Here is a 15,753-nt window from a genome sequence, read left to right as displayed (position 1 = left end):
AAAGCACACACATGCAACACCTGGCTATTTAAGGTATGCATAAGCCGGGCGTTTCATTTTTTGTTGCTAACATGGAATCTGCCTAAACTAACGCTTAGCTAAGCTGACGACAACATGGGCTAACTAGCTAATATGTTAGCATTGATAGACAACAGATTACTGACAAGGTCTGGTTATTACAGATTGTTCTCAATGGTGGTGCAGTGGCTTTGTCTTTCCATAGTTACTGACAGCGGAAGGTTTGCAATCGGTGTGAGTTGTATTTAGGATTAAATTGTGAAACTGGCGGTGATGTTGCTAGCGCTCGTCGCCGCTCAAGCTAGCTCTGGTGTGACTATTTCCTGCATCGGAAAACAACTGTTCTCACCATAGAGCAGCTCTAACTGATCTTTCCTCGCACAGGATGCAAGTATTTACTGTTATAAATGCTAATTCTCCCAGCTGCCCAGTTATTCTCCCAGCTGGGCAGTGGTACAGTAAACCCACTCAGTCTAGCTAGCAAGCTAAGGTACATGTCCGCACTCTGACCAGTGCACATTGGTAAAAAGAGTCCGGTGTTGTTGCACTCTGTCTCATTAGCTAGTACAACCAGACCATTTTTAAAAAGCTACCATTAAAATAGCTTCCTTAGTTTTGTGAAAATAACACATTAGTGTTCTGTTGGAAGGGTCAGAGGTCATTAACATTGACTGCCTCCTGTCTATTTCATGGGAAAAAAGTGCCTGCAGGTTCCCGCTAGTTGTGCCAGTCACTGGAAAGCAAGTGGTGTGTTTTTATACCAGTGAGTGCTGAAAGATTAGCACCTTGCTGCCTGATGTCCAGCAGGACTTGACAACTTCAGAGGGACGTTGTTGTTATTCTGTCTAGAGTGTGATCAGATATTGACCTGCAGTGCTTCAATACCGAACTGTGTGACATATGTTAACCCGCTGTCCCAACCTGTGGCGAGCCACAGTCTGTGGACATTTTGGATTCAAAATGTTGGTTTTGACCTGGATGCATGTGTTGTCCTTCCAGGCTGACAGGAGATATCTTCACAGTCCAAAATACGTCTGAAGATCCACTGTTTATAACGGGGTACAATATTAGGAGTCACATTTCCCCCAAAGTTTACATTGGCAGCACTGTGAGACCGAAACACAAGAGTAACATCTGGAACGCTGAGATCATAGATGGGGCTAAAACATTACTAGTGACAGGTCTTCAGCTATGCTGTATATAAATGCAGCTTGAATAATGTTTTACAAAGTGATATGTGGTATCTTCATGGTGCAGAAATGCAGTGATATACATTGTGGATTAGAAATATGGCTCAATTGAATTTTTAAATAGGAAATATGAGCGGTGTTGAGTGAGAGTGGATCACTGTGGAGCAACTTTGTTCAAAGCAATGTTCCCTCTCACCGCAAGATAACTAAACAAAGCTGCATTTATATAGAGGGTAGAGTGGCTTGCTCTGTTTGACACCTCAGACTAATCTCCAAACCTACAACATAATTAGTTTCTCAACCAGTTTGTGAGCTGATTGTATGTTTAGAGCCGCACTGTAAATGTGTATGTTGTTTGCAGGTGACGAGCTGGCGCAGGTCGTGGGTTGTCCGTGGATAATGCGAGACAGTGGCGGTAGCCTGGCCCAGAACTGCTGGCAGGGAGACCTGGGTCTGACCGCAGTGGGACAGGACGACACAGGGAGGAGGTAGGCATTATACGTATGGGTAATAACATATTTAAATTCAAGTTAGGTTCGTATGTTATGAATAATGGTCGTTCAAATCTGATGAGTCTGGTCATAAGTGACAATTATTTATGTCTTCTGTTCAGAGAAGATACAAGCAATGCCTAAATATGTGTTTCATTTCTCTTCCAACTAACTGCAGTGCAGTAAGTACTTCCTGATGAAGTAATAAGAAACCACCTTGACACAAAAAAATAGTGTGAGCAGTTAGAAGCCACAGCAATAAGTTCAAATGTCAGCAGCATTACTGTGAGTACTCAGCTCATTTCTGTAAATCACCAGAATCATTTCACATAGACAGGTGAAGTGAATTCACGAGCTGCTGTTGCACACAGTTCAGCTTTGACACAAAAAGTCACAGTGTTCACCAACAGTAAATTGTTCAGACAGTTCAGACCTTTGAAGGAACAGAAGGTCCAACAGCTGTCATCATAGTGTGGGGCTGCACAATTAATCGAAATATAATCGAAATTGCAATATGACCGTAAGCGTTGTGGTGATACAGAGATGCCCCGACATACATTGTTTAGTACAAGGCCCCGAACAATCACATCATCATAAAAACATTTTTTTTCAATGAAAATGAAAACGGAAAAACGATCATTCCAACTGAAATCACAATATCTTTCAAAATAATTGCAATATGTTTTTTTTTGTTTTCGCAATTATTTTTGACTAAGGTAAAATGTGTCATAACAGACTCTGATAAATAAAGTGTTTTGGTGCTACAGAGACGCCATGCCCCAAACCTTTTCTCCACATGTAAGGGAACACGCTTGTTCCGTGAAGACCCCAGAAAAAAAATCACATCCGTTTTTTTCAGTGAAAACGAATGTCTAAATCTACTAAAGTCTGACTCATCAAAATATGTCAGAATGATTCATCCTTATTACTAAGTAATCTGCAGACTGTTATTTTTATTATAATTCTAATTGTTTGGTTAATAAATAATGCACAGGTCTCACCACTGTTCTCCAAAGCCTAAGATGATGTCATCAAATTGCTTGAAAAATCACTTAAATGATTGATTGATAATGAAAAAAACATTTTGAGAATAATAATTTAGTTTTTCTGTCTGTCGACTCAATAAATCAGTGAATAGTTCTCTCCTCTGTTACTGTTTGGTTAGAAATGGGTCATAACTCGCTAATTAAGTTTACTAGTAAATGTTCCAAACACTTCCTAGTTTCAGTTTTTCAGTTATGATGATTTGCTGTTTTCATATAATCTATGAACTCTCTGCTCTGTGACGTCAGTGTCACTACAGGCGTTAATTTCACTTTCAGCTGATACAGTTCATCACTGCTCATGTTTGTGTGTAGGTGGGATTCCTGGAGACCACCTCATCGTCCCAGTGTCAGGCCACAGCGTGCCCAGCTCCATGCACCTCAGGCTGGGGCAGAAAGAGAAAGTGTGGACCCGCGAGTATGTAGATAAGGAGGAGGATGACGGGATGGGAGGGATTGAGGCGATAGGTGACGACGACGACGAAGAAGAAAACAATCTGGACGGGGAGGACAAGGGCGAGTTTTCAGGCAAGGATTGGGATAACAATGAGGAGGAAGACGAGGACGAGGAGGAAGAGGAGGAGGAGGTGGAAGAGGAAGGAGACCAAGCAGAAGTGGAGTGGGAGATCCCAGACTTTCCCTTCCAGTCCACCCATCAGCCTCATTCACAACCACATCCACATTATGGACCACAGCAGAAGGCAGAAGACGGTGGTGATGTCACTGTAGAGGATTCCCTCTCCCAGGCTGAGGCCGGGGACCTGTTCAGGTCCCACCTGAGCCGGTACAGGGCTCTGAGGAGGCTCCGGCGCTGGCAGCGTTTGCGATCCCACGGAGGCCTCGGATTTCGGCTCACTCAGCACTGGAAGAGCTGGCGCCAGCGGGCCCAGTGGGTGTGCTTCCTCGGGCACCGGTGGAGCCGGAGAGGGCAAAGGTACAATCTGTACGGCAAGCAGAGGAGGATAAAAAGGTATCAGCAGTCACCATACACCGACGGAGAGGACGACAGCACCGATGAGAGGTTCACGGAGTCTGACAGAGGTACTGACGTGCACCACATGTAGCTCTAAAGAAGGCAGGCTGATGGAGATAAAGATGGTGTAGCTCTGTATTCTACTTAACTCCTCATTTACTATCAAATCACACGAGAAGACAAAAAACAATAATGTCTCTGTATTTTCTGATTTGTCTTCTCTGTATGCGACTGCCGAGCCCCAGTTGTTTTTATACAACTATCATGTCTGATGTTTTACCACAAGTTGGACATGAAGTCCAGTTTAATCCTTGTGTGTTCAGTAGAGTGAGGTCAGTGAAGTGTTTATTTTATCTCAGCAGGGAAGTTGACAATAGCTGTAGCTCTGTCTCTGTGTCTGATGTCAGAAGCGGTCCACTCAGGTCCAGTTCCTGAGTGGGCCGCTTCCCCAGTAAAAACAGAGCATAATGTTTACACATTTTTAAATCCCTGTTATTATAGTGGCTTTACAGTTTTCCAAATTTTGAGAAAAGCTTAGGAGGCAGTTGGATTTATTGTGACAAGATGAAAATGAAGCAGATCGGAGCTGTTGAGAAATATTTTTTTTTTTTACTAACGATCATTCTTTAAGAGAAGAATATCCCACACTGCTCCTGCTCAGCATCACAGTTTATTGATGCATTTCAGTCTCTGTAGACCTGTGTCAGAAGTAATTTAAACAGTTCTTACAACCATGATCTAAAATAGATGAAGCTCCAGCCATCTGGTCTGCCCCAGGTGTGTGACAATTAATTTGTCATGGGAGTGTCTTTCAATCAGTGATTTGTGTATACTCTGTCATGTTATAGAATATATGTTATAAATATATTATAGAATATAACATGACAGATACACACACATTTATTGTATAATTGTACATTATACAATATTTTTTTGTATTCTATTTTATATTTTCTATGTGTATATATATATATATATATATGTATATATATGTGTGTGTGTATGTGTGTGTGTGTATGTATGTATGTATGTATGTTTATATATATATATATGCATATCAGTTCTGAGCCATAGATGGATCTATAAAGTCCCTAAACCTCTTAGAACATGACATGCCATGAGATATTTTTCTTTTCAAGACTGAAGTGACACTTTCCAACACACCTACACCTGAGACATTTGGATGTGCGAATATCTTCATCAAGAAGATAACTTGTTATGATTTAAAATATTCCTCTTCTGTAACAGTTAGTCAGCAGAAAGCATGAAGTCATGTTCCTCTCAGCCTCAGTGTTTCTTACCCAACTTCTTTACTGAGATTTTGCACATTTTAGATTCAGGTGTCAATATATTGAGTTGTAGTATAACATAATATAATGTTTTATCTTCACCAGGGTTTGTCTTTTTTTTGGAAATAAATGAAAAATATTGACTGAGTCTAAGAATGTGTATGAGAAAGAAGTGTGTGATGCGTTTCCCCCTCTCTGCAGATAAGAAGATAAATGGCTGTCCTCCAGAGAAGCAGGAGGACAGAGGGAGACGGGAAGTGGATGTGAAACCAGTGGAACTGTCTCTTACGCTTACTGAAGAACACATGAGCTGTGTGACTGGTGAGGATCAGACCGAGGCTCCCGTTCACTGTGGTCGGATGAACTTAAACCTGCTGAGTTCATGTCTAAAGCTGGGCTCAGACTGCAGGAGTTTAACCCTGATTCACCCCTCCTGACAATCACAGGAGAAATTTGCTCCTGGACCTTGGTCGGTACCGATGTTCGGCCCAGATTATCTGGTCATGTGATCATTTTACCATCCAGTCTTAAACCTCCTGAACTGCCTCATCAATGCCGCCCTGATTAAAAAAAAAAACAAAAAAAAAACATGTTTGATATTTAGAAGTTAAAATCAGGATGAGATGATTACAGCTGTGATCACGTCAGTCCTGGAGCAGCTGATGATGTTGCCAAGCAATGGTAAACAATCTAGCATATGAGGCTAACATTAGCCAGCACGCTACTGTTGACACTTATTACAAATAAAAAAAGTTAAAATTTCACCTTCTGCAAAGTTTTACCCACGTTACAACAGGTTGTTGCAGCACAGTCCTCATTTTATTTACATCTGCTCTGTCTACACTCCCCTCCCTCTGGCAGGATCATTTTAATAACATCCTGCAGTGTGTGATGTGCTGTTATTTGCAATCTTGTAGTGTGTTTGAGGTTAGAAAGAAGTTAAGATAAGTCAGTTTCTCCTGTTGTGTGTGTGATGCATCCTGATTGCAACATCAGTTAGGATTTTAAATCCCCTGTAGTCGGAGCCAGGCCTTAACGGGATTCAGTCTCGTCTTTGTCATTCACTGTAAAACACCAAACCTGTAGACTGACAATCATAACTGCCGGTTCTGGTCACGTTTGATTGCTAAATTAACTTAGTGGAAGGTTACAGTCGATACCACCAGACAACAAGCGGTTAGATTTGTCACTGTGAGAGTAGTTTTATTTTGTTTTATATTATTTTATCTTTATTAGATGTTTGAATTACACTCAGAAAACACAACATGTTCCTCTTGCATTGGCACCACAGTGAGCTTGTCTGGCTTGTTGTGAAGAAGAAGAAGAAGAAGAAGATGATGATGATGATGTCGTCGTCTTGTGGTTTGTGTCTGCAGGTATCCTGGAAGAGTCTCTACAGCAGTACGGCAGTCTGATCCCCATCCACGTGGACGACATCGTGGAGAAGCTGCAGGACATCTTCAGTGAGAGCTTCTCTCAGCCACACAGGTCAGACACAGTGTCAGGCTGCTTCCTCAGTCTGCGGTCACATGGTTTGGAAGCAGAGCAGGGATTGGCTGAATGAAGTGATTTACCAAGGTTCTGGAGCTGTGAATGCCATTATGGATGCATTCATCTGTTCTTGATTAACTGCCTTTATAATTATATAAAACAAATGGTAAAATCAGATAATAAGAGTTAAAGTAAATGAGTCACCACCTAATGTCTGCTCTTTGAGACTGAAGGTTAATCCATCTCCTGATTCCTGACATTTTTACAGGATTTGATGAAACTGCTGTGATGTTTTATTTACCTGTGAAGTGACTCTGTGTGATGTGTTCTTCATCAGGAAAGCAGTGGTTCAGCACCTAATACAGTCCTTCCAGCGCTCGTCAGGATCAGCCCTGGCTAAAACATTCAGGGTCAACTACAAACGCCACGTCCTGACGATGGACGACCTGGGTACTCTCTACGGACAGAACTGGCTCAACGACCAGGTACAACGTCACACGCCTCTCACTCTCTGGGATCAACACTGTAGACCTGTTTCATGTATGTTAGGAACAGCAGCTGTGAAACACGAGTCTTTAACAGTGGCTCAGTTCCATCCAGCGTCGGAGAGCGGTGAACACAGCACCAGGATGACCTGGATCTAGCTAACCTAAATGGAATGCAGTCATTTTAGTGTTATCAATTACACCTGTGCTTTATACGGTGGCTGACAAGGACAAATGTGGTTTGACGTGGGGATCTATTTCCATTGTTCTGACTCAGATTACAACAAATTCATCATAATTTGGATTGTTAAAGAATGAATTAGCAAACAAAATATCAAAAAATGCAGATACAATAAATATTAATAAATTGAAACTATATATTGCTGCCAGTAGAAATGGTTTATGTGACAGGGTCCATTTATAAACTGCGGTGCAGGCCAAACACCCAGAGAGACTGAAAACACTGCTGCACTGTCTTCAGTGGGATTCGGACAGTGCATTAAGGATAAATACAAACCGCCAAAAGTCATCAGAGCTGTTAAAGCCACCTGACAACTCAACCAGCTGTCAACCAGCTGTGCTGTCAGCATCAGAAACAACAGCACAGCTGGATTCAGACCGTTCAGGGTAGAGGACATCTCAGCTCTCTCCTCACGTCTTCAGTGGGAGGAGCTACCATGAGGAAAAGACGCAGTAAAGAGATAAGAGCTGCACCCTGGCTGATACCACTTCCCCCTTTTGTAGTTCTGTAATAGTTGCAGTTAGTTCTCGGCAACGTGGCCTTAAAGTAATATCACAATATTTTTAGGCTATATTGCGATCCATTATATATATATATATATATTTTTTTGAAATCTACTCTAGAACTTCATGAATACAAGATTTAACCCTTTGATGCATAAAGAGACACTCTCATGCTTTGCTGTTGTTGTCCCTGTTTTTCACTCACGCCGAGCGGCTCTCAGCAGAAACAGACAGGGAAACATTTGTTGCCAGGCAGACTGTGTTCTGATGCCGTTTCTTTTCTGAACCAACTCGCCTGCCTCCATCTTCATTTACCATTTATTTCTAAACACGGATACACTCCGCCTCGGCGCTTCACTTTTTTTCACTTTTCAGTTCCCTCCGCCCCAGATACAAACGCACGCGCCTCCTCACCTACGTCACACATTGCGGAGAGTTTTCTGGATGGGCGGGGGAGTGCGTCCGTGAGAGGGAGAAAGCGAGAGGAGCGAAAATGCCGAAGAGAACTTCACGCCGGCGTCTTAAAACAATTATGTGACAATTTATACTCGATGTTCGGGATATTGTCATTCACTACATCCATTCACTACATAACAAAACACCCGTGCTGCCTGACACCTGAAGCAAATCACTGGGCCGCAGCGGCAGCTCAGATCAATACAACGGTTTGACCTCTTTCTGAACTCCTGCAGAGTCAGTCACAGTGTTTTCCGTCCCTACAAACACGGGAGAGAACCTCAGACGGCAGAGACGTTCCCGTGTCCTTCTGAAGGAACTGTGTTTACATGTGCCATCTTCCTTTTTGTTTGTGTGTGTTTCCAGATTATGAACATGTATGGAGACCTGGTCATGGACTCTGTGCCGGAGAGGGTAAGAGAAACTAATTGAGCTGTACTGAAACCCAGAACAAGTGATGACAAAGTGAAGTCAGATCTATAAATGTTACTGTCTTCACAGCTGCAGTAAACAGTAACACACTTTGTGAACTCCTGCTTTACAACCAGTTGTTGATTGTTGTGTCGATGTGAATTGGGAATTAAGAGCAACACGTTCATTATATTATTTATTACTTAATCTTCAAACATTGTTCATCTTTTTACTTTTATTTCAAAATGCTAATTATCAGACATTGATGAGCACCACACGTACACAAGCTTCTCTTTTTTCTTCTTTCTGTCTTTTTCCTTTTCTTTGTATCATAATTATATAAGAATAATTATAGAATAAGAATGCTCCTCATACATGCAAAACCTCAATGCCATTCTATCTATTCTGTCTGTTTTTTTTCCCACTAGACAGCCTCTGCAATTATTATCATTATTCCTTTTTTTTCTCTCCTCTTTTCTTTGTTTTTTCTTTGACGTGTTTGTCGTTTCCTCTGTTATGTGTGCACTTGCCATTGATGAGCTCTGCAGGAGACTGTGATGATGTCATATTTTCTCACATAATATAAAGTGAACAACATGAGCATCGTCCCTGATGACGGCCGTTTCTAATTCTTAGTTTTCTCTGTCCTCCTCCTCAGGTTCACTTTTTCAACAGCTTCTTTTATGATAAGCTACGGACAAAAGGCTATGAAGGAGTCAAGCGGTGGACAAAAAATGTGAGTGGGGGTTTTAACGTTGAACTGTTTTTCAGTGAAGAAAATTAGATAGATAGATGTTGAGCAGGATTATCTGCAAGTTGACGTCGTACAAACCTAGTTATTACAAATCACACTGAGCGGAAGCATGTCTCACCCCTGCTGTTTGCTCAGCAGTAAAATGTGTCTGTTATCAGCTGATAGTTTCTAGTAGCTTTTTGTCATCCAGGCTTTATGATTACTGTGTACTACTACTGCGTCGTGCTCCGTGCACCTCTTTCATTCACAGTCACATCCACACAGCAGACAGGACAGTCGCAGGCTTTCACCTTCGACCGGTCATTCATTCTCCTTCATGTCCATATCTCTGAACGACTTCACTAAGAACATAGAGAACGAGTCAGTGCATCTGCCACTTGTCTGGGTAACCGTGGCAACAGGCTCAACAGCCCAGTTGTCCCTCTCCCCGGCCTCCTCCAGTCTCTTCCTGGGGAGTCCTGAGGTGTTAGATGGTCCGTGGGTCTGCCTCTCTGTGAACCTGCACAGACGGGCGACCAGTGTGAGGAAGCGGCAGATCCACACAGTCCACGCTCCTCCGCCCGCGCCCAACCCCTGTGAAGAAACGGGTTGTTGTGACATCAGTGCTGTGTATGTTAAAAGTTCATTTCTAAGTCCATAAAGCCGCCGTCCATTCAACAACCTGCCTCTGTAGCGCAGTGACTCCAGGCTGTGTAGTTCAAATACAGTAGGACTGAGCGCTATAACCTGAAATACCATCAGGATGAACTGTACGAATGATGAAATCTTATTATTAAACATCTTCTCTGTCATGGTGTTCTGCTTATTAACTGTTTATATGAGACAATAACCAGAAGCTGCTGTTTAACATGAGTCACAGTTACTTATTTATAATTAGATCTGAATAGCTAGATAATGTTGTGGCCTGGTATTTCAGGGTGTTTTAGGGTGTGAGGTGATATTTTAACATTGCAGAGATATTATTTTACACACTCGTACATAAGGTTCTGTTCTGGTTCCGGTCAAACCTGCACAGTTAACACGACTCACTGAGCGACCGTGCTGGGCTGCTTCAACTGAAACCTTCCGCTGTGCGAAATACAGTGTCTGTAGGGGGACACTCATGATGAAGGGGACAAGGACACGTCCCTGTTTAATATTTAAACCGTCCATTATACTGAACTCGTGGTGTGTTTGATATCTTGAGAAGGACAGGAGCTCCTCCTCAGCCTGTCTCTGGTGTTGCACAGTATTGTGTGACCTGCAGCTTCATGCAGGCAGAACAGTGCTGACGCCTCTCAGTCTGTGCTCTCCAGCTGTAGGAGGCAGCGTGGAATAAATGTATGGAACATACCACTGTCCTGAAGTCCAGCTCAGTGTGAAGTTTTATTCATGTCTGTTTCCTCTGCCCCCCACCCCTCTCCTCTTCTCACCTGACTTCACTTTGACCAGGTCGACATCTTCCAGAAGGATCTGTTGTTGATCCCGATCCACCTAGAGGTTCACTGGTCTCTGGTCAGTGTGGACATTCCTCGTCGAGCCATCACTTACTTTGACTCTCAGCGGACCCTCAACAGACGCTGCCCAAAGGTGGGACATGACACCTGCCCCCACACTCCTAGATCATTGTTATTATCAGACACCCTCTGTGAATACACTGACCTGTGATCTGTGTTGTTTTGCTTCATCGTTCTTTCATTGAATCTCTTGTTGTTTCCAGCACATTTTTAAGTACCTTCAAGCAGAGGCCATCAAAAAAGACCAACAGGACTTTCTGACGGGATGGAAAGGCTTTTTTAAAATGGTGAGACGCTGACACAGAGTCGGCTCGCTCATTTAAATACATTCAACAGATGTACAGTGTCGTGTTAACGTGCTAACGGGTTAATGAGGTAACGCGTTGTGTGTTGCAGAATGTGGGTCGTCAGAACAACGACAGTGACTGTGGGGCTTTTGTGCTGCAGGTGAGTTTCTAATGGTTTAGCTCTAAAGTCGCATTGATACCACGTTAGCAGATGCACATTTAATCATATCAGCATCTCGGTCTCAATTCAGGCTGATTAACAATCTCATTTCCTGTCAAACAACCACACACACATTTATCAGTGCACTGCAGGAGCCTTAGAAACACTACAGAGGCTGTGAGCGTGCAACTGATGATGGAGTGTTTAAGTCGGCCAACCCTGAGTCCTCCCCTGTGTCTAATGAAGGAAGTCTGTTCCTAAAGGACTGCCACATGTCTCTCATGCTTTATGTTATATTCACCCATTAGCCTCAACATTAAAACAGCCTTCCTGATACTGTGTAATTCCCCCCCCCCCTGTGACCTGATCATCTGTGTTGCATCCCTGTGTTTTTCAAACCCAGCAACACCAGCAAAAACTCTTCCATCCTAAAAACATCCTGGTCCAATCTGCAGAGCAGTGCAGTGAGGACGGCACAGACCTGTACGTCAGTGAAACTAAACACAGGGGGTCGACTCCTCCTCCTCCTGCAGAAAGCGTGGCTCGTGTCGCCTAGCAACCTTGACACTATGTAACTTTTTTTTTTTATGCCTCCGTGCCGACGACAGCCAGAGCCAGAGGCGAGTTGTTCTCGGGTTCTCGTGGACACGTGATCTCAGTAACGCCTTGACTGAACTGATTTAGAATTTGGCGCAAACATTCATTTGGACTCAAAGATGAACTAGATTAGAATTTGGTGGTCAAAGGTCAAAGGTCAGTGTGACCTCACAAAACACTTTTTAGCTGTGACTCAAGACTTCACACAGAAATGATGACCAAATTTCAGGCAAATGGTTCGTATTTTCTCTGACTCTGGATAAACAGGGATGTAACCTGGAGCTAGTCAGTGGAGGAGGCAGAGGACCACCAGGAGGCGATTCTACTTTTCACAAAAGCTTGAGGTTTTAAGGCCCTTGGTTTTTAAGAGTTGTACGGTTAGCTGCTGAACTGAGCTGAAACCCAATACTTACATTTAACAGTGTAATCCTCAGGCTCTCTGTCACTGTTGTTTTTATTACCAGCGCGCAATGAATCTTGGGATATTTTTGGGCCACGAAGGATCCACCCGTTGAAGGTGTCTTTGAAATTGGGCAGTGTAGTTGCGTCGTTCAGATGCAGCCTCTAAAGGGTGAAGCCCCTGAATGGGACACAGCTGATGTGTACAGTGGGATGCACTATTACAAACGTGTGGTTGCGACCGGGTCGTTCCTGCAGCCAGTAACTTGTTTCTCTCCCTCTACCATCCTGCAGTACTGCAAGTGTCTGGCACTAGGGCAGCCGTTCAGCTTCGGCCAGCAAGACATGCCCCGGCTGAGGAGGCAAATGTACAAAGAACTCTGTCACTGCAAACTCATCCTGTGACCAACCACCCCGACCCGAGCCCCCCTCCCCCCCTCCCCATCTTCCACCTGCTCCCGCCCCTAACCCCAGCAAGATGGAGGGACAATGATATAACAAGAAGAGGACACGGGGAGCAAATGAGTGACTGGAAAAAGAGAAACTTTTCAAAAACTTTATTTTTCTCTGCCAATATCCAGAGAAACTACTTCTACTGTAGGTGATGTCATTGTTTTGCTTTGTTTTGTCTCTCTTTGCTTCCCTCTCTCCACCCTTTGACAACTCTGATTTAATGTCCAGGTTATTCCTTTGTGGTTGACAGAGGCCAAGACTAGCTTCATGTGCTAATCTTCCATCCTGTTGTAGTCCATGTGTGTTTTTCAGTCTGAATGGACGCATGAAAAAGATCTGAGATATCTAAAGAACCAGTCCAGATGAAGGACTGGACCACAGTTTGTCCAGCGTGACTTATAACTTTAAGATGCCTGAGTGGTGAGTGCAGAGGCAGCAGAATGATTTGAACCAGTGTGTGTGAGCCTTCATCCATCCGGTCCATACAGGAAGTCATGTTCATTCCAAAAAAAAAAGTCAAAAGTGTGAAACTCTCATTCGACATCTTTGGAAAAAACAAGGAGATTCATTGAAACACACTCCCCCATGCTACAGCCAATGTTATGTTGACAATGCTCTCTCTCTAGTCACCACATAATGTTTGCCACTGTAGTGCGACGTGACATTTCCAGTGTATAATATCTGTTTGACAGTCTCCTACCAGACATTTAGATGGATTTAAACCGATGCTGAGAAAAGGAACTTTGGTGCGTAGTTGATGCTGCAGCGTGTGACGAGCTGTTCTGAGGGGGAAATCAGAATTTACAACATCCATGGAACACACCACACACTGACACCCCCAACCCCACCCCACCCCCCCAACCTCCCACCCCCACCCCACCCCCCGTGCCAGAAACTTCCTCTGCCTCCATCTGTCTTCCCGGTCAGACGCACGGGAGACAGGGTCCGCATCTGTCGACCGCCGCCCAAACAAGCCACGCTTGGCCTAAAGAAGGGGGTAGCTTTACATTGCATTTATCTTTTTCTGTGTTTTCTCTCTGTCAGTAAATGTGTTGATATGCTTCTTGCTTTAAACAAATGGTGTTAAAAGGAGGACTACTAATTTGTGTTGTTTTCGGTGTAGGTACAAAAGAGATCCTCTGGTTAGTGTTTCTTTGACAGTTTGAGAGCCATTTGGTGAGGACCACGACAGCTACACAATAGATTAAGCATGTCCACAACGGAGTTACAGTACCCTCCTCTTCTTTTTATAACGAAAGACAAATTTGTTGATAGCTGTGTTTTTTGTTTTTGTTTTTTTTTTTTTTTTGTTTTGTTTTGTTTTTTCAAACGAGTTGATGCAACAGAGTTGACAGTTTTATATATCTTCTACAATGCATTATGATTGATAAAAATAAAAATACGTGGCAAACGAGATTGTGCATTTTATTGATGCTACTGCATCAGCTGAGTGTGGGATAATCAAATTACAAATTACATGCCACTAATAGGTCCATATAGTCTAAAGGTAGATATGCATGTGCAGTTTGATTATAGATCAGGTCTAGGTTCTATATTAATACTGTGAAAGTATCAAAGTCTCAGTCCACAGAGAAATGCACACAGCCTGTATTCAGGAACTGAGCCTTAAAACCAGCCGTCAGGACTTCTGGAACTTTGTGATGTCACAACAAAGCAGTCACCACTCCCAGCCCGACCCACCTTGACCCACCATCTAACCAGTTTTTTTATTTTTTATTTTATTTAGTTTTTTGTTTGAACTTTATTACCAACACACTACCAAGTGGCCGTTCCGTCACTGAGGAAACACAATCTTTGGATGTTAGGAAGCCAATACATCACACATCTCATGGATAGTAATATTAGAGACAAGCAGCTAAAGTTTTTTTTTTTTTTCTGTAATACCAGAATTTTACTGAGTGGTTTTTACACAGTGGTAGGATACAGTCCGTTACCTGTGGTTGGCCTGGCCGTGTTTCACTCAGAAAACAACAAATCAGAAGAGAGGCTCAGAGACCAACACGAAACACCTTGTTCTTGCTTGCGCTCCAGAGGGAAGCCTGAGAGAGGAGGTGTAAATTATAGGCAACTGAAATTGTTTTTGGTTCTTAAGATCATTTTATGGATCAACACTTCAAATAAGACGCTGGAAAAGTATAAAATATGGACCTTTAATACTTCTACCCCATAACTCTGCTTGTAGGATGTTACATCACTGAACATGTAGAGATGATTGTTTAAGGTGACCCACAAATTCTGCATCAGCAGGGTTGGATGTTTTGTGAAAAATGGCAACAAAAGCGAATTTATGCAAAATTGCTATCGTTTGGTTTTTGATTTCTCACTCTTCAGCAGAGAAATACACTCACTGATCACTTTACACCACATTAACTCTGGGTGGTTCCTCAGTTCTTCATGTCATTGATCCACCAAATGTTGAAACTTCCCTCTGAGACTCTGCAACATGTTGAAATAACTACATCACATGATTTCTGCTGATCTGTCAGCTGCACATTCATGCTGCAATCTCCTGTACTACCACGTCCCAAAGGTGTTCTACTAGATTCAGGTCTGGAGACTGGGGGGGCTGAAGTTCACTGAACTCACTGTCATGTTGATGAGACCAGTTTGTGACATGGAGCGTGATCCTGCTGGAAGGAGCCATTAGAAGATGGTGAACTGTGGCCATGAAGGAATGAACATGGTCAGCAACAATACTGAGAGAGACTGAGACATTCAGACCAGGATTGATTGGTATTAAGAAGAAAACACTCCCCACACCATCACGCCATCACACCAGCAGCCTGGACTGTTGACACAAGGCAGGTTGGTCCATGGATTCAGATTCTGACCCGACCATCTGCTGCCTCAGAAGAAAATATGTTTCTTCTGGCCCAGTATAGGCCCGGTTCCACAGCCCGAATCTGGCCCATATATGACATAATTGTCAGATGCTACTTCCACATCTGTGCATTGGTCCAGATGTGTGTTTATATGGGCCAGACTCAGACCAAGT

General features: G+C 43.1%; 1 protein-coding gene across 2 annotated transcripts in view; it reads left to right on the top strand.

The window, feature by feature from the left end:
• The window catches only part of LOC111223603 (sentrin-specific protease 3-like), an 18,123-nt gene extending 4,550 nt beyond the window's left edge, over positions 1 to 13,573 (top strand). Inside the window, exons 1-11 of one of the 2 annotated variants that reach the window (XM_022747814.1) lie at positions 1,583 to 1,696; positions 3,058 to 3,783; positions 5,206 to 5,325; positions 6,381 to 6,492; positions 6,833 to 6,980; positions 8,547 to 8,594; positions 9,250 to 9,327; positions 10,777 to 10,914; positions 11,045 to 11,128; positions 11,238 to 11,288; positions 12,579 to 13,573. In XM_022747814.1, the coding sequence (XP_022603535.1) occupies positions 3,117 to 3,783; positions 5,206 to 5,325; positions 6,381 to 6,492; positions 6,833 to 6,980; positions 8,547 to 8,594; positions 9,250 to 9,327; positions 10,777 to 10,914; positions 11,045 to 11,128; positions 11,238 to 11,288; positions 12,579 to 12,689 (1,557 nt within the window). In that variant the 5' untranslated portion in view covers positions 1,583 to 1,696; positions 3,058 to 3,116 and the 3' untranslated portion in view covers positions 12,690 to 13,573. Of the gene's footprint in view, positions 1 to 1,582; positions 1,697 to 3,057; positions 3,784 to 5,205; positions 5,326 to 6,380; positions 6,493 to 6,832; positions 6,981 to 8,546; positions 8,595 to 9,249; positions 9,328 to 10,776; positions 10,915 to 11,044; positions 11,129 to 11,237; positions 11,289 to 12,578 lie in introns of those variants that run through there. The other variant, XM_022747813.1, reaches the window with a different exon arrangement.
• Positions 13,574 to 15,753: the final 2,180 nt, after the last annotated feature.

The sequence above is a fragment of the Seriola dumerili genome, unplaced genomic scaffold (genome assembly GCF_002260705.1).
Source record: "Seriola dumerili isolate Sdu_G_001 unplaced genomic scaffold, Sdu_1.0 BDQW01000111.1, whole genome shotgun sequence".
Taxonomy (NCBI): domain Eukaryota; kingdom Metazoa; phylum Chordata; class Actinopteri; order Carangiformes; family Carangidae; genus Seriola; species Seriola dumerili.
The sequence above is the reverse complement of the archived record's forward strand: the minus strand, read 5'-3'. Positions and strand labels throughout refer to the sequence as shown.